Here is an 18,977-nt window from a genome sequence, read left to right as displayed (position 1 = left end):
TGGCAGCTAGATCCATTCCACACATCCACCATCCACGCACAGATGTACAACCCCAATTCCAATGATGTTGGGACGTTGTGTTAAACATAAATAAAAACAGAATACAATTATTTGCAAATCATGTTCAACCTATATTTAATTGAATACACTACAAAGACAAGATATTTAATGTTCTAACTGATATACTTGATTGTTCTTAGCAAATAATCATTAACTTAGAATTTTATGGCTGCAATGCGTTCCAAAAAAGCTGGGACAGGTGGCAAGAAAGACAAAGAAAGTTGAGGAATTCTCATCAAACACCTCTTTGGAACATCCCACAGGTGAACAGGCTAATTGGGAACAGGTGGGTGCCATGATTGGGTATAAAATGAGCTTCCCTGAATTGCTCAGTCATTCACAAGCACAGATGGGGCGAGGTTCACCTCTTTGTGAACGAGTGTGTGAGAAAATAGTCAAACAGTTTAAGGACAATGTTCCTCAATGTACAATTGCAACGAATTTAGGGATTTCATCATGTACGGTCCATAATATCATCAAAAGGTTCAGAGAATCTGGAGAAATCACTGGATGTAAGCAGCGAGGCTGAAAACCAACATTGAATGCCCGTGACCTTCGAACCCTCAGGCGGCACTGCATCAAAAACCGACATCAATGTGTAAAGGATATCACCACATGGGCTCAGGAACACTTCAGAAAACCAATGTCAGTAAATACAGTTTGGCGCTACATCCGTAAGTGCAACTTGAAACTCTACTATGCAAAGCAAACGGCATTTATCAACAACACCCAGAAACGCCACCGGCTTGTCTGGGCCGAAGCTCATCTAAGATGGACTGATGCAAAGTGGAAAAGTGTTCTGTTGTCCGACGAGTCCACATTTCAAATTGTTTTGGAAAATGTGGACGTCGTGTCCTCCGGGACAAAGAGCAAAAGAACCGTCCGGACTGTTATGGACGTAAAGTTCAAAAGCCAGCATCTGTGATGGTATGGGGCTGTGTTAGTTCCAATGGCATGGGTAACTTACACATCTGTGATGGCACCATTAATGCTGAAAGGTACATACAGGTTTTGGAGAAACATACGCTGCCATCCAAGCAACGTCTTGGACACCCCTGCTTATTTCAGCAAGACAATGCCAAACCACATTCTGCATGTGTTACAACAGCGTGGGTTTGTAGTAAACGAGTGCGAGTACTAGACTGGCCTGCCTGCAGTCCAGACATGTCTCCCATTGAAAATGTATGGCTCATTATGATGCGTAAAATACGACAACGGAAACCCCGGACTGTTGAACAGCTGAAGCTGTACATCAAGCAAGAATGGGAAAAAAATCCACCTCCAAAGCTTTAACAATTAGTGTCCTCAGTTCCCTAATGTTTATTGAATGTTGTTAAAAGAAAAGGGTGATGTAACACAGTGGTAAACATGACCCTGTCCCAGCTTTTTTGGAATGTGTTGCAGCCATAAAATTCTAAGTTCATGATTATTTGCTAAAAACAATCGTTGATCAGTTTGAACATTAAATATCTTGTCATTTTATTTATTTATTTATTTTTTTAAAATTGATGTTCAAGCTGTGGTTAAAAGTTCTTCACTATTTACTCAGTACTTGAGTAATTATTTCACTGTGTACTTTTTACTCTTAAGTAATTCTTTGGAGGACTACTTTTTACTTGTCACATAATTGGCAAGTAACAGTACTCTTACTCGAGTAAAATGTTTGGCTACTCTACCCAGCTCTGGAGCGGACCTCCTCTATTGCCACTCTTACATTTAGGTATCATTTTTGCTCATCAGATCAGCCACTGTTGTATTTGTTGCACTGGTTTTTGTATTTTAACGTTGAGGTGTTGCGGGTCGTGGTCCTGGTTGTGGTCTCAGCGGAACCGCGAGGCACACGTAACATCGGCGACGAGCTGATCCGCGAGTACATCTTGTATTAATTAGGAAAGGCGGCCACAATTATCTAATTAGTTTACTGATGCTAATTTAAAATGTATTAAGCGACAGAGCGATGTTAGTGATTATGACACAACACGGAATGAACTAACTTCAAAGTCAGAAATGGACAATAAAAACAGAAAAATATTGTACTTAATATTTGCCTGGCGGATGCATTTGGGATTAGCCTTTGAAGTTGGTAATTGGGAAAAATGAAGTGAAACAGACAATGATCAATTCTTTTCCGCAATGAGAGTACTTAAAGAGGGAGGATGCACAGCTTGAAGCAGGTATCAGGTGCAGGTGGCGATGAGCAAAGGCAAAGAAATGAGCCAAATTACATTTTAATCTTAAATTTGTACATCAACATGTACTTGAGCGGTGTAAATAAGTTTTTCTGCGTGAAGAATGTTATTTTTTTTAGTGTGTTTTTTTTTAAATCTTTTTTTTCTTTCGTATTTGCATATCTGATTGATTGATTTTCAATTTTAAATCATTGGGAATAGAGCCAGGAAAAGCTGTCTGTGCATGCTGCGTGTCGGTGACGTTTCATTTACGCATGGTGTAAATATGGCGCCTCCTGAGAGACCTCGTATGAGACGGAGAAATTGTTTTCACTACTAAGTGTTTTTTATCAAGCGTTTTTCAAATAAACATAAAACCAAACCCAACTACTGTGCTGGATATGACAAACCTCCATCTTGATAAATGATGTGACAACATGCACACGTCGTTGTAAATGACGTGTGCATGTTGCACAGCTGCTTTTGTTGCGACATGTGCATATTGCACAGCTGCTTTTCGATTAAATGTAGTGTACGTTTATACACCCAAACGGAATAGATCACGTCACATGTAAATAGTTGATCAGAGATCTTCAATCAGAATGATTTCAGTGACAAAAAAGTCTCCATGTATACCCAGTGTGGTTGGTCAGCTGAAGATGACCCCTTCACCTGTCAATCAAATATACTACATGTTTATGTTTGCTGTAGTCAACTACTGGCTGAATAACGTGTGCCACTGAGGTTATGCTTAATAAACTGTTAACATACCCGTGTTTGTGTTACTGGGGACTAACACACACAACAACTCCGAGCGAAGCACTGATGTTTTAAACGCTGTGTTATCCGCACGGCGGACGCTGTGTTATCCGCACGGCGGTTCACCACAACAATGACAATTTAACAAGTCCGGAAAAACTATCGTGTCCATTTTGTTTGTCAAACGATAAGTCGATATAGTCATTATCGTGACAGGCCTAGACACGTACATCACTTACAATGCAGTGCAATTATTCAGCACTGTTAATTCTTGCTGTTAACTCAGCAAGAATAATAAGCATACAGAGAAATGAATACCTTTCAAAAAAGCATCAAAAGAAAGCATTTTTGTTTTGTAATTAAGTTTTTGATATAGCTTTTGCACTGAATTTAATTTCTCTGTACAGATGTATGGTAGTACATTTAGTGTTTGTTGTGGCTGCTGATGTCTTGTGTGTTGGTTACTGTATATACATAATATTAATGTGTATAATTGACAGTGAGGCCTTCCTGTCGTAGCACTCTTCCTTTCAACTCTTCTAAATAATTCTTGCCAAAAAAACTCAACTTCTCACTGTTGGTTCATTGTACTGAAGCAATTACAGTGTCATGAAAAAGTATTGGCCACGTTCTAATAATTTTGCATAGTTTCCCCACTTTAATGTTTAAGCTCATCAAACAAATGTAAATATCAGACAAGTGTAACCCAAGTGAACTTAAAATGCTATTGTTAAATGGTGAGTTAATTTATTAAGGAAAATACTGTTCAACATTACCGGCCGGGCCTTGTATGAAAAAGAAATGGCCCCATCAACCTAATAACTGGTTGGGACAGCCTCAGCACCAACAACTAAAGTCAAGCATTTTCTCCGAATGGCAATGAGTCTTTCATTTCTCTGTGGAGATATTGTGGCCCACTCTTCCTTGCAGAATTCTTTGAATTCAGCAAAAATGGAGGGTTTTCGAGCATGAGCAGCCTTTTTAAGGTCCTGCCACTGCATTTCAATCAGATCCAAGCATAGACTTTGACAAAGCCACTCCAAAACCTTCATTTTGTTTATTTATGACATTCAGAAGTTGACTTGCTGTTGTGTTTTGGATTGTTATCCTGCTGCAGAACCCAAGTGCGGTTCAGCTTGAGGTCACAAACTGATGGCTGAACATTCTCCTCCAGGATTTTCCGTTAAAGAACTGAATTCAGGTTCCATCAATCACCGCAAATTGTTCAGGTCCTGAAGGTGAAAAGCAGCCCAAGACCATCACACTACACAGACGCACACCTTCCAAAAAACAAAACTTTAATCTCCTCAGTCCATATAATATTCTCCCAAAAGTCTTCATTCAGATGATTTTTATTTCCCCCCCCCCCAAAAGTAAGGCACGCCTTTGTTGTTTTTGGTCAGCAGTGGTTTTCGCATTGGATCTCTGCCATGGATGCCATTTTTGCCCAGTCTCTTCTTTACTGTTGTGTCATGAACACTGACCTTAACTGAGGCAAGGGAGGCCTGCAGTTCCTTTGTGGTCTCCTTGCTGTTCTCTCAGGGTAATCTTTGTAGGCCAGCCACTCCTGGGAAGGTTCACCACTGTTTCTTGATTTTCCATGTGATGATAATGACTCTCATTGTGGTTCGCTGAAATCCGAAAGCTTTAGAAAATTGCTTTGTAACCCTTTCCAGACTGATATTCTGTCCATCCATCCATTTTCTGAGCCATTTATCCTCACAAGGGTCACGGGAGTGCTGGGCAGGAGGCGGGGTACACCCTGAACTGGTCACCAGCCAATCACAGGGCACATACAAACAAATAACCAGTCGCACTCACATTCACACCTACACGAGTTTGTCTGGAAAGATTCTGTATAAGTGGTTTCTTGATTGAAGCTAATCAGGCTTGGGTGTGTTAAGTGAAAATTAACAAAAACATTTTATTAGCCGGCGGCACGGTGAGCGACTGGTTAGAGCGTCAGCCTCACATTTCTGAGGACCCGGGTTCAATCCCCGGCCCCGCCTGTGTGGAGTTGGCGTGTTCTCTCCGGGCACTCCGGTTTCCTCCCACATCCCAAAAACATGCATTAATTGGAGACTCTAAATTGCCCGTAGGTGTGACTGTGAGTGGGAATGGTTGTTTTATTGTATGTGCCCTGCGATTGGCTGGCAACCAGTTCAGGGTGTACCCCGCCTCCTGCCCGATGATAGCTGGGATAGGCTCCAGCACTCCCGCGAGGTAACTTTGAATAGTTTTTTTCCTTAATAATCACCATTTAAAACAGCATTTTAACTTCACTTGGGTTATATTTGTCTGATATTTACATTAGTTTGATGATCTTAAAGATTACATTGGGGAAACTATGCAAAAATAAGAATTTGAGAAGGGTACCTAACACTTTTTCACAGCACTGTATGTTGTTACAATGAGGCTACATCATTGTTCAGTCATACAAATGTGGCTCCCCACCTCTTAAACCTCTCTTTCTCACATGGTAGTGATTTAACAGAGGTCATGGTCTGTTGATTTCTAAAGTGTTGACAAGCCTTACAGCCCTGCTGTCCATTTTGGGTGCCGTCATCGCTCCAGATATAGCAGCCCGATGCCAGCGATCTCAGTCTCAACCACCGCAGTCTAACTTAATCATTGTCGTCTAGGATATACCCCCCCAGATGCTCACACGGCACCTCCCCCTGCTAACTTAACCTAAACCCCTGCCGCCCCATGGTCATTTGAGCATGATGCTCATTTTTGTCCCTTGTTGCCAGAGAGAAGTGGATTTTTATAGTGCATATGGGATTAGGCCCACTTCTGACCTGATGGCTGTCATAGCAGGTCCTCTTCACCTCAGTGGAACATTATGTCTTCTGGTGACTAAAGTTGCTGACTGAAATGTCTTCGGCAAAGTATCATGGCCCCTCTTGACCTAACTTTACATTCTAGCTGCCTCACATTTCACTGCCAATCACCCAAAATAGATGCTTTTGGCAAATTCTCTGCAGCAACTACAGGGGAGTAGAGCGGCTGTTTGATAACAGTATATTGCATGGGTAGAATGTGCCATAAATGTTTTAATGCATTACTGCCACCTGCAGATTCTGTTAGGGAATTGTATCATAATTCCGTACATGAATACAAATACTTCCTGGTGTGTAATGTAATTATTTCATGATATGTAATATCCATCCATCCATTTTCTGTACTGCTTTTCCTCACTAGGGTCACGGGCGTGCTGGACCCTATATTAATATTAATTCATTATTATTTTTGTTTTATTGAATGATAAAATGTTCCTTTTTGTAATTTTATGTAGCTGTAAAGCACTGAATTGCGTATTGTTTATGAATTGTGCTCTACAAATGAACGTGCCTGGCCTTGCCTTCTTTAGCTTGTGGGTCACCAAAATAGTGACCCACAAGCTAAGATCATTTGAAAATGTAAACGTTTTATTTTTAATAGTTTCCTTCCTTGTTAAATAATCAATGATAATTGTGAAAAATCATTGTGATCAGTGTCTCACATAGATGAAAATCATTCATTATGAATAGTAGCAAAATAAAAGGTATGTTGAGCACAATTGTTATTTCAGAAGTGTGTCTCAAACTGGTTATAACTGTCTGTGAGACAGATTTCATTGCTTATGTAAATTTATTATGTTTCACATGCTATAGAATACAAAATAGATTTGAGTGCATGTGATATTTAAATTCTATTTATGTCAGGACATATTTTGGGGGAAAAAAAAAAAAATGAAATGGTCACATGACCCTGGTCTGATTTGAGATTGAACTATAGGATTGTGGGTCAGAAACGGGACCACAGACATGGAAGCAGGAGATCCTGGTACATGGTCTTAATCTTTTACAGTATATTAAGGATGTTCACATGGTAAATTTTCTCTTGTTTTATCTATGTAATTTTTTTTGGGGATTGTTTTCAACATGCTTTGGGCATACAGCTGATGCTGCATGTTTATATTTATTTACATTGTGTTAGCATTAGCCTCAATGACTCATACAGACGTTTATACTTAAAGTTTTCACGATGCCTCAGGCAATAAGTTGTTGGAGAAATGCTAGTGTGCTTCCTGTCCACTTCAAATGTGCTTGAGCAAGACACCAACCCCCGCAGCTCAAGAGGTGCAGCCTTGTATGTGTGCCCCTTCACTCTGACTTTGCTCCTCGCATGCCTTTATGTGTGTGTGATCTGGTTCTCTGTAGATGTGCAACACAATAGTGTAATTTGAATCATTATTTTACTAAATTCTATTTAGTTAAACACAAACCGTGAAGTTGTACAAGATGCTCATTTATGTGACTTCACCACTGTTTTTAAGTGAAGGATGAAGTACTATCGCAGTATTAGCTGTAGTAAGCTTTTGTTTTACTTTTATAGCATAACTGTCCAGTTGGAAACGTGGACCTACAAGGAAGAACAGCTCTACATGATGCTGGTAAGGGTTTGTGTAATTATCTCTTTATACACTGAAAACTGCATTGAGCTCTACTCTAGGTGACAATACAAATCTCAAGACCAACTTAGTATTGTCAATTAATTAGCAATGTTTATCGTGAAGATTGTATTTTTGTTGAGCAGTTTATTTAACTGATACTGTGTGAAGTTGACTGACTGGATGGCTCTTGTTTTCTCCACAGTCATGGCAGGCTGCTCATCCAGTGTGAAACTTCTCTGTGACAGTGGCGCTTCTGTCAATGCCAGTGATTTTGTAAGACTTTCCCTTTATTTGAAACAATGGCTCAATCCCATTTCTTCCCCTTAGCCCTTTCCCGTTGCTTTACCCCTCCCGGTTAGCCCTTTGTTTGGAAGGTCGAGATGAAGGATTTAAAAAAAAATAAAAATAAAAATACCCCGAAGAATTGGGACACCACGACCGTTACGTCATCACCCCTCACCACTTGCTGGCTGTGTCGCAGGCCGGGGTGACTATTGTTTACACTTCAACAATCGTCTTGTGTCAAATTCAATTGAAATTGCTTTTTGATTTAAATTTGTCTGTCATTTTATGATGGGTAAATGCAGTTTCTAAAGGTTACTGGTGTTTTGAAGTTGTTTGATAAATGTTTCCTAATACATGGTTGGGTAAATACAGTGGTGCGAAAAAGTTTTTGCCCCCTTCCTGATTTTTTTTTTTTTTTGCTTGTTTGTCACTTGAATGTTTCCCATCATCAAACAAATTAAAATATTAGTCAAAGACAAAAAAAAGTAAACGTGTTTTTTAAATAAAGGTTTTTCTTAAGGGAGAAAAAAATCTAAACCTACATGGCCCTGTGTAAAAAGGTGACTGCCCCCGTTAAAACCGAACTATGGTTTATCATACCAGAGTTTAATTTCTCTACCTACACCCTGGCCTGATACTGCCACACATGTTCTCAATCAAGAAATCACTTAAATAGGAACTTCCCGACAAAGGGAAGTAGCCCAAAAGATCCGCAAAAGCTAGACATCATGTCGAGATCTAAAGAAATTCAGGAACAAATGAAAAGCTTTAGGACTCCAGTGAACCACCGTGAGAGCCATTAGCCACAAATGATGAAAATTATGTTTTCATCATGTGGTGAACCTTTCAGGAATGGCCGGCCGACCAAAATTACCCCAAGAGTACAGTGACGACTTATCCAAAAGACACCCCAACGACATCCAAAGAACTGCAGACTCAACCTCAGTTAAAGTCATTGTTCATGATGCCACCTTAAGAGAGTGTGCAAAAATGACCTGCATGATAGAGTTTCAAGACAAAACCCACTGCTGAGCAAAAAGAACATTAAGGTGCATCACAATTTTGCCAGAAGACATCTTGATGATCCCCTGGACTTTAGGGAAAATGCTCTGTGGTCTGACGAGACAAAAGTTAAACATTTTGCAAGGTGTGTGTCCTGTTACTTCTGGCGTAAAAGTAACACTGCATTTCAGATTAAGAATATCATACCAACAGTAAAATAGGGTGGCGGTATTGTGTACTGTTTTGCTGCTTAAGGACCTGGAAGACTTGCTGTGATAAATGAAACCATTAATTCAGCTGTCTACCAAAAACTTCTTGAGAATGTCTGGCCATCTGTTTGTGACCTCAAGCTGAGGTGAGATGCTGTGGCATGACCTTAAAAAGGTGGTTCATGCTTGAAAACCCTCCAATGTGGCTGAGTTACAACAATTCTGCAAAGATGAGTGGGCCAAAATTCCTCCACAGCGCTGTAAGAGACTCATTGCAAGTTATCGCAAAATGCTTGCTTGCAATTGTTGCTGCTAAGGAGGGCCCAAACAGTTATTAGGTTTCACTTTTTCATACAGGGCCATGTAGGTTTTTTTCCCCCCTCACCCCTTTAACAGTAAAAACCTTCTCTGCCACCATCACTGTTAACCTACAGGGGGCCGGTGGAGATTCAGCTACTGTGGGTCGAAGACAAAGGAGAGGTGGAAAGCGGGTTCTTCGGCAGAAATAGAAGAGGAAAGCACAGAGCCTCGAACTGAATGTGGGGACTTTGACTGTTGGGCTTTTGACAGGAAAAGCTCAGGAGTTGGTTGACATGATGATTCGGAGAAATGTTGATATATTGTGGATCCAGGCGAGCAGGTGGAAAGGCAGTAAGGCTAGAATTTTAGGGGCAGGGTTCAAATTGTTTTACTATGGTGTAGATGGGAAGATAAATGGAGTAGGGGTTATTTATATTAAAAAAAAAAAAAAAAAAAAAAAAAGGAGTTGGCTAAGAATGTCTTGGAGGTGAAAAGAGTATCAGATCGAGTGATGAGGCTGAAACTTGAAATTGAGTGTGTTATGTATAATGTGATTAGTGGCTCAGCCCCACAGGTAGAATGTGACCTAGAGGTGAAAGAGAAATTCTGGAAGGAGCTAGACGAAGTAGTTCTGAGCATCCCAGACAGAGAGAGAGTCGTTATTGGTGTTGGAAACAGGGGTGATGACGAAGTGATGGGTAAGTTCAGCATCCAGGAAAGGAACCTCGAGGGACAGATGCTTGTAGACTTTGCAAAAAGGTTAGTTGGAAATGGCTGTAGTGAACACTTTCTTCCAGAAGAGGCCAGAACATAGGGTGACCTACAAGAGCGGAGGTAGAAGCACACAGGTGCATTACATCTTGTGCAGACGATGTAATCTAAAGGAGGTTACTGACTGTAAGGTAGTGGTAGGGGAGAGCGTGGCTAGACTGCATAGGATGGTGGGGTGTAAGATGACTCTGGTGGTGGGGAGGAAGATTAAGAAGCAAAAGGCAGAGCAGCGAACCATGTGGTGGAAGCTGAGAAAGAAAGAGTGTTGTGCGGCTTTTCAAGAAGAGGTGAGAGAGGCTTTCGGTGGACAGGAGGAGCTTCCAGAAGTACTACAGCCAAGGCGATCAGAGAGACAGGGAGGAGAGTACTTGGTGTATCTTCTGGTAGGAAAGGGGAGGAGGAGACTTGGTGGTGGAACCTCAAAGTGCAGAAAATCATACAAGGAAGGAGGATAGCTAAGAAGAAGTGGGACACTGAAAGGACTGAGGAGAGGAGAAAGTATTACATGGAGGCGTGACGTACCGCAAAGGTAGAGGTGGCAAAGACGAAACACAAGGCATATGATGAAATGTATGCCAGGTTGGACACTACAGAGACTAAAGAAGGAGAAAAAGATCTATACAGGTTGGCCAGACGTCGAACAGTGGACCAGCGCTACCCCCTTGGCAGAGTCCTCGAGGGTGCATGGGAGTTCGCCCAACCAGTCTACATGTGTTTTGTGGACTTGGAAAAGGTGTTAGACCGTGTCCCTCGGGAGTCCTGTGGGGGGTGCTTCAGGAGTATGGGGTACCGAACCTTGTACAGGCTGTTCAGTCCCTGTACGAGCGCATTTTTTCCGCATTGCCGGCAGAAAGTTGGACTCATTTCCGGTGATGGTTGGACTCCGCCATGGCTGCCCTTTGTCACCGATTCTGTTCATAATTTATTTATTATTATTAATTATCCAGAATTTCTAGCCGAGGCGTAGAGGGGGTCCGGTTTGGTGGCCTCAGTATTGCATCTCTGGTTTTTGCAGATGATGTGGTTCTGTTGGCTTCATCAAGCCGTGAACTCCAACCCTCACTGGAGCGGTTCGCAGCCGAGTGTGAAACGGCTGGGATGTGAATCAGCACCTCCAAATCTGAGACCATGGTCCTCAGTCGGAAAAGGGTGGCGTCCCCTCTCCACGTCGGGGATGAGATCCTACGCCAAGTGGAGGAGTTCAAGTATCTTGGGGTCTTGTTCACGAGTGAGGGAAGAATGGAACACGAGATTGACAGGCGGATTGGTGCAGCATCTGCCGTGATGCATCTGTCCGTTGTGGTAAACAAGGAGCTAAGCCGAAAGGTGAAGCTCTCAATTTACCGGTCGATCTACGTTCCTACCCTCATCTATGGTCACGAGCTATGGGTCGTGACCGAAAGAACAAGATCCCGGATACAAGCGGCCGAAATGAGTTTCCTCCGTATGGTGTCCGGGATCTCCCTTAGCGATAGGGTGAGAAGCTCGGTCATCCGGGAGGATCTCAGAGTAGAGCCGCTGCTCCTCCACATTGAGAGGAGCCAGATGAGGTGGCTGGGGCATCTGATTTGGATGCCTCCCAGACGCCTCCCTGGTGAGGTGTTCTGGGCACGTCCCACCAGGAGGAGACCCTGGGGACGACCCAGGACACACTGGACAGAATACGTCTCTCAGATGGCCAGGGAACTAGAGATCAACTGTGGTACAGCGGAAGTCTGGAGTGGCAGAGAAGTATGTTAGAATAGTACAGGACATGTATGAGTGCAGCAGAAGACTGGCGAGGTGTGCTGTAGGTGTGGCAGGGGAATTTAAGGTGGAGGTGGGACTGCATCACGGATCAGCCCTGAGCCCATTCTTGTTTGCAGTAGTGATGGATAGGCTGACAAATGAAGTTAGAGTGGAGTCCCCGTGGACCATGATGTTCACAGATGGCATTGTGATCTGCAGTAAAAGCAGGGAGCAGGTGGAGAAACAGAAATATGGAGGCATGCACTGGAAAGGGGAGGAATGAAGATTAGCCGAAGTAAGACAGAATATAAGAGCATGAATGAGAGTGGTGGAGGGGGAGGAGTGAAGCTACAGGATGAAGAGATAGCGAGGGTGGAAGACTTAAAATACTTGGGGTCAACAGTTTTGGGGCACTTTAATTGTTTTATGTACTCTATCAGGGGAAGTGACCTGACTACAAGCATTGAAATATTGTACACTTGGAAAAACATACTCAAATTGATGGGCCTTTGTGCTTTAAATTGAAAGACTGTATGGTTGCTTTGCATTTATATAACACTTGAGTGTGCGTCTGTGATTGTGTGTCTTGTCTGTATTCTTCAGGATGGCAGGACTCCTCTGGTGCTTGCAACCCAAATGTGTCATCCACGCATCTGCCAGCTGCTTGTAGAGCGAGGGGCTGATATTGCTGTGCGGGACAAACAAAAAAAGTAGGAGTCAGAGTTGCCTGTGTGAATAGACACATTGTGAGAGCCTGAGCTCATAGTGACCTTTAAAATAATGCTTGTTAAATGTCGTTCATTCTCTGTTCTCGTATTTTGTGCCAACAAATAATTTCTCTTGATGACAGGAAAAAGGGTCTTGATTTGTTTGTCAGGCAACAATGTATCAACACACATTTAGGGTATTTTTACTGCAGTCTTGGGTACAACAAGGCTGGTGTAATTTTTTTAACTTCTTACTCAAATTTGCTTAGTTTAATTTTAGAAATGTTTTGTGTACGTGTGTGTGTTTGTATGTGTATATATATACACACACACACACACACACACACACAGAGTCCCCTCGAAAGGTATTGGAACGGCAAGGTCCATTCCGTTGTTTTTGTATACTGAAGACATTTGGGTTTCACATCAAATGATGAATATGAGACAAAGGTTCAGAAGTCCAGCTTTTATTTCATGCTACTTACATCTAGTTATGTGAAACAACTCAGGACAGAGCACCTTTTGTTTGAAGCCACCCACTTTTCAAGTTCGCAAAAGTATTGGAAAATATATTATTAAATTAACTTAAAGTGAATAACATTTAATATTTAGTGGCATAACCCTTACTTCCAAGAACTGCATCAAGCCTGCGGCCCATTGACTTCACCAGACTGTTGCATTCTTCATTTGAAATGCTTTGCAGGCCTTCACTGCAGGCTCTTTCAGTTCTTGTTTGTTTCTGGGGGTTTGTCCCTTCAGTCTCCTCTTCAGGAGGTAAAATGTATGCTCTATTGGGTTAAGATCCAGTGATTGACTTGGCCAGTCTAAGACATTCCACTTTTTCCCCCTGAATAAGTCCTTTTTTGTGTTGGCAGTGTGTTTTGTTCCATGATGAAGCTTCTCCCGATTAGTTTGGATGCATTTTTATGTAAATTGGGAGACAAAATGATTTTGTAAACTTCAGAATTCATTCTGCTGCTACCTTCATGAGTCACATCATCATTAAAGACTAGTGAGCTCATTCCAGGAGCAGCCATGCAAGCCCCAAGCCATAACATTACCTCCACTATTCCTCATAGATGAGCTTGTGTGTTTTGGATCATAGTACATTTGCAAAATCCAATCTGGCCTTTCTAATTCTTTTTGCTGATGAGTGGTTTGCATCTTGTGGTATGGCCTGTATATTTCTTCTCTCGAAGTCTTCTTCGAACTGTGGATTGTGATACCTTCACCCCTGCCCTGTGGAGGTTGGCAGTGATGTCACTGACTATTGTCTTTGGGTGTTTCTTCACAGCTCTCACAATATTTCTGTCATCAACTGCTGTTTATACCCTTGGCCGACCTGTTCGATGGCTGTTGGTCAGTACACCAGAAGTTTTTCTTTTTCAGGACATTCCAAATTGTTTTAATGGCTATGCCCAATGTTTATGCAATCGCTTTGATCAATTGTCCTTCTTCTCTCAGCTTCAAAATTGCTTGCTTTTCTCCCATAAATTGCTCTCTGGTCTTTGTGTTTGCTTAACAGCAAATGCAGTTTTCACAGGTGAAACCCAAAGCCAAAAACAAGCACTGTGCGAACGTTTAAGCCTACTTGAAAAGTGGGTGGGTTCAAACTAGGCTTTACAGGATCAGGATTTTTTGGGCCAATCACTGACCAGCGAGTTTATATAAAAAAAAAAAAAAAAAAAAAAAAAAAAAGATCTCCGATCACAAGATGGAGCAATGTGTCTATTTAAATGACTTTTTCATTTGCTGTATATATACTGTTCTGTATACTGAGTATCTTAAGAAGTATTCTCTTGTCCAGTGATTCCCAACCAGTGTGCCATGAGCGATCTTCAGGTGTGCGGTGGGAAATTATAAAATAGCAAATAATCATTATCTTAGAATTTTATGGCTGCAACACGTTCCCAAAAAGCTGGGACAGGTGGCAAAAAAGACTGAGAAAGTTGATGAATGCTCATCAAACACCTGTTTAGAACATCCCACAGGTGAACAGGCTAATTGGGAACAGGTGGGTGCCATGATTGGGTATAAAAGGAGCTTCCCTGAATTGCTCAATCATTCACAAGCAAAGATGGGGCGAGGTTCACCTCTTTGTGAACAAGTGCGTGAGAAAATAGTCGAACAGTTTAAGGACAATGTTCCTCAATGTACAATTGCAAGTAATTTAGCAATTTCATCATCTCCGGTCCATATCATCAAAAGGTTCAGAGTATCTGGAGAAATCACTGCATGTAAGCGTCAAGGCCGAAAACCAACATTAAATGCCCGTGACCTTCGATCCCTCAGGCGGCACTGCATCTTTTTTGGAACGCATTGCAGCCATAAAACTCTAAGTTAATGATTATTTGCTAAAAACGATAAAGTTGATTAGTTTGAACATTAAGTATCTTGTCTTTGTAGTGTATTCAATTAAGTGTAGGTCGAACATGATTTGCAAATCATTGTATTCTGTTTTTAATTTATGTTTAACACAGTGTCCCAACGTCATTGGAATTGGGGTTGTACGTGAACATACCTCAAGCAATCCTTGAATTAAAATCCTCTCCCGAGCACCAGTGACCACCAGCACACACTTTTCCCCATTTTGTTCTTATAATACATGCGTCGCAATGTCGTCGCCATGGTAATGAGTGTATCCCGTCGCGTTTGAGTTGACAAGATAAAGCCCAGTGATCGTAAAAGACTGGATGCAAAGATTTTATTGCAGCAGTCTGACATAGTGCAGTCGTGAAAGACCAAGTTTGTCTTGTAGTCTTATCCAGGCATTACGTGTTGTCTGTCCCACACCGCTGACATTATTTTTTTTAAAATATTATTATTATTATTATTTTTTTTTCAAAGTAACTTTCTTGGCTGTCAGATATTTACAGTATTATGTCAAAAGACACGCGACAAGGCTAAGAATTAACTAGCTTTTGGATTCAAATATACTGTACACGATGGCGACGTGGCGTAAATGTCTTTTGCGGAGCTGATCAATGACGTAATTGATCGGATCGGCGAATTGTGACATTACAGCCGATCAGCATAAAATGCTAATTGTCGGCCAATACCGATCAAGCTGATCAGATTGGTGTTAAGTCAAGTTAAAACAAAAGGTGCTCTGTCCTGAGTTGTTTAACAAATCTAGATGTAAAAACCATGTAATAAAAGCTGGAATTCTGAACTTTTGTCTCATATTAATCTTTTGATCTGAAACCCAAATGTCTTCAGTATACAACAAAAAGAAATGAATTGACCTTGCGTTCCCAATACCTTTGGAGGGGACTGTATTTTATGTATATTGCTTGTTGGTTTAAGTTAGTTGTTGCTCAAGCCCCCCCCCCCTTTTTTTGTTTTTGTTTTTTTGCCCACCTTAGAACAGCACTCCTTCTCGGTTGCGAGTATGGTTGCAAAGATGCAGTGGAGATGTTGTTAAAGAGTGGTGCTGATGTGAAGGACGTTGACAGCTTGGGTCATGATGCTTTCCACTACGCTCGCCTCAGCAAGAACCAGGAGCTTGTTACTTTGGTCAAAGTATACCTCGAGAAAGCCAGCAAAGGTGAGAACATGGTTCCATCATTTGATGTATGCAGAAGCACAGCTTTGATGTCCATGAAGACATACAGTGGATATAGAAAGTCGACAAACCCCTGTTCAAATACCTTTTATGCCAGGTTTTGTGATATAAACATCTTTGACTTAGCTAAATCATTCAAATAAATCCTTTTTTTTTTTTTTGATAAATTGTACTTTTCAGAGTAATTTCAATGCAAACTAGCTACTTTTAAATTGAGTAATATTGTTATAACAATATTCTTAGTTGAAGATTTTAGTCGACCCGCCTCTCTACATTATTAAATGGAATGAAATTCATTAAAACTAGCAGAAGAATCACTTTTACCTTCCAAAGTATGGCAGCAGCATGACTGCAAGCTCTTCCTTCCTTCTGCGACACATGAACACGCTGCTGATCTATGATGAGGGACTTGAAGGGTTCGGCTGGGCTCTATGTCTGCTTTAAGACAAATAAGAGTGTCCCACCTCGTTTAACAAAACGCGACCAACCAAGCGAGATTGTATGTTTTCTCTTTTAAGCTGTGACAACTCCTGATCCCTCATGGTTTACATCTATAATGCTCAAAGAAAGTGGACTAGTGCAGCCAGTTACAATGTCAACATAACGCCGGGCAGGTCAAACCGGAAGTCGCGCCCATAATTTAAGCAAAGGCTCATGGGGCATAGGAATAAGGTGGATAGACCCCTTCGTCTTAACCCTACCCCTTCACCTTATGGAGAAGTGGGACACCCCTTTGTTCACTTGAACAAGCAACACCAAGGGCTCACGGGTGAAATGAGGTCTAAGCTGTAGAATAGGTTTGGCCCTAAATATCTTGTCTTTGTAGTGTATTCAATTGAATATAGATTGAAAAGGATTTCATTCTGTTTTTATTTACGTTTTACACAACATCCCAATTTCATTTGAATTGGGGTTTGTTAATGGGAGTCAGTGGTTTGTAAATGCCACCAATAGCATGCTGTCTTTTTTTTTTCTTTCCTGTATCTTTCCTGGCTTTAAAAAAAAAAAATATATATTATTTGTTATTTAATTTTATTTATTTATTGATTTATTTTTGCTATTTAGTGGAAGCCTGAAGGTTTTCGTGCTAGCATTGACTGCTCTTTTGAACTGGTCATAATTCCCACTATCTTGTGTAATGCCCCAGTTCCATTTTTGACAGCTCCACAACATTATACTGCCACACCATGCTTCACGGTTGATATGATGTTATTTTGTTGATAAGCAGTGCTACCTTTTGGAATTATGGACAAAATGTTCAACCTTGGGTTTCATCGGACCATAACAAAATCTCCCAAAATGTGGGAAAATGCTGCTTTGCTTAATCCAGCCCAAGGTGTCTTGAACAAGTGCTGTTTGCAAAGCAACCTCAAGACTATCAAGACAATCTGGAGCAGAATGTGCTGTTCAGTGTCAGAAAGCCTGGTCAGAGTTGCAGGTCATGGTTCTTCCAACAGAATAAAGACACAAGCACAGAGCTAATAAAAAAATCACTAAGAACAAAACATTGGTCTATTCAGAAGAGCCCTGATATTAAAGTGTTTGATTAGTATTTTTGTATTTATGTACTGGACTTTGTTTCACAGTATGATATACAAATAAAATTGAGTCAGTATAAATATTAATGGTCATCTGTAAAAGAACCTGAAACATCCAGTCTGGAGAGAAGGCACCTTTCAAACCTGAGAATTTTGGAGCAATTTGCTCATAAATTGTCGGCGAAAATGTCTAAGTGCATGTAAAGACATGCTAAAAATGTCATGGAGTTTAGGAAATCGATTGAGTGCAGTGATTTCCCCAAAAGGCTTTGCAATAAAATATTAAGCTAAGGGTTCCATCAATTTTGTCCAAGCCATTTCCTGAGTGTGATTTTTAAAGATAATTCTGTCTGTCAGACGAGAAGGATGAAATCAATGCGAAGAAAACGATTAAAATGTCGAGACACTTCCAGGCACAAAAACTGACTAAAAAGAGAAAACTTCATCGTTGATGTTTTGAATGTTACTCTGCAACAATTTTATCCCACTGTCCAGTCAACAAAGACCAACAGAGAGGACAGCGTTGCCAAACTGAGAGCTTAAATCAACCGTCACATAAATATACCGAATATATGTGTAATAATAAAAACTGATTTTATCGTCATAGTGGATGTTAACATTAACATTGTCAAGCTATAAAATCTATTTGCTGGAGTACTGAATAGCGTTCACATTCCCTTAGAAAGTTTTGGGATTGAAATAACTCTTCATAGTCAAGCCCTCAGGCATTGCAACGGAAAATCAATTGTTTTCGAAAAACTTTCTATTTTGACTGCAAAACAGATGACATTATGAATTGGTAGATTCATTAATTATTTTTGTTGGCTATTGACCATTGTATAAGCAGGTTAATGCCCTTGGAGGTGTACAATTATCAGTGATTAATGTCACATTATTTGAATTTGTTTACCGTCAAGTCTGGAAATGAGGGTCTGGAAAAAGTATGGAATTTTTAAATCTCAAACGTGTAGCAACCATATTATTACTTTTGTCCATTTTAAGTTATGGCATGTTCATTTTAGGTTTTCTTTCATTAACAGAACCAACTATTTTATCCATGTGTATCTTACTAAAACAGATTAAATGTCCATCTCGACGCAACATAAAGTAGACTTGCGGACTTAAACAGTGGTCTGAAGATGTTTGTATATGAACAACAGACTGTAAAAAGGTAACTGAGAAGTTTGTGGATTCCTGTTGGAGTCATCTATATTAATGCAGCATAAAAGACACAATTTTCATGTGAGTAAGATTAATTTCTTTTTCTGGACACAGTCATGCGATTGTTTGATAATGACCAGACATGTTATAACACTGATATATTTGAATGTTTACCACTTCTATTATTTTTCCTTTTGGCTTAAAAACTAATTCTGAAATATGTGTTTGTCTTCTTATAGAAAAAGAGGCAGCAAAAGTAGAACAGTGGAGGAGACAGGTAATGTGG

General features: G+C 40.8%; 1 protein-coding gene across 7 annotated transcripts in view; it reads left to right on the top strand.

Annotated features, from left to right (window-relative positions):
• Positions 1 to 18,977, top strand: part of uacab (uveal autoantigen with coiled-coil domains and ankyrin repeats b) — a 77,484-nt gene that overhangs the window by 44,953 nt on the left and 13,554 nt on the right. For 6 of the 7 annotated variants that reach the window (XM_061670442.1, XM_061670439.1, XM_061670443.1 and 3 more), the window contains 5 exons: positions 7,368 to 7,425; positions 7,628 to 7,698; positions 12,324 to 12,430; positions 15,793 to 15,974; positions 18,931 to 18,968. In XM_061670442.1, the coding sequence (XP_061526426.1) occupies positions 7,368 to 7,425; positions 7,628 to 7,698; positions 12,324 to 12,430; positions 15,793 to 15,974; positions 18,931 to 18,968 (456 nt within the window). The remainder of the gene's footprint in view (positions 1 to 7,367; positions 7,426 to 7,627; positions 7,699 to 12,323; positions 12,431 to 15,792; positions 15,975 to 18,930; positions 18,969 to 18,977) is intronic. The other variant, XM_061670444.1, reaches the window with a different exon arrangement.

This window comes from Phycodurus eques, chromosome 2 (genome assembly GCF_024500275.1).
Source record: "Phycodurus eques isolate BA_2022a chromosome 2, UOR_Pequ_1.1, whole genome shotgun sequence".
NCBI classification, from domain to species: Eukaryota; Metazoa; Chordata; class Actinopteri; order Syngnathiformes; family Syngnathidae; genus Phycodurus; species Phycodurus eques.
The sequence above is the reverse complement of the archived record's forward strand: the minus strand, read 5'-3'. Positions and strand labels throughout refer to the sequence as shown.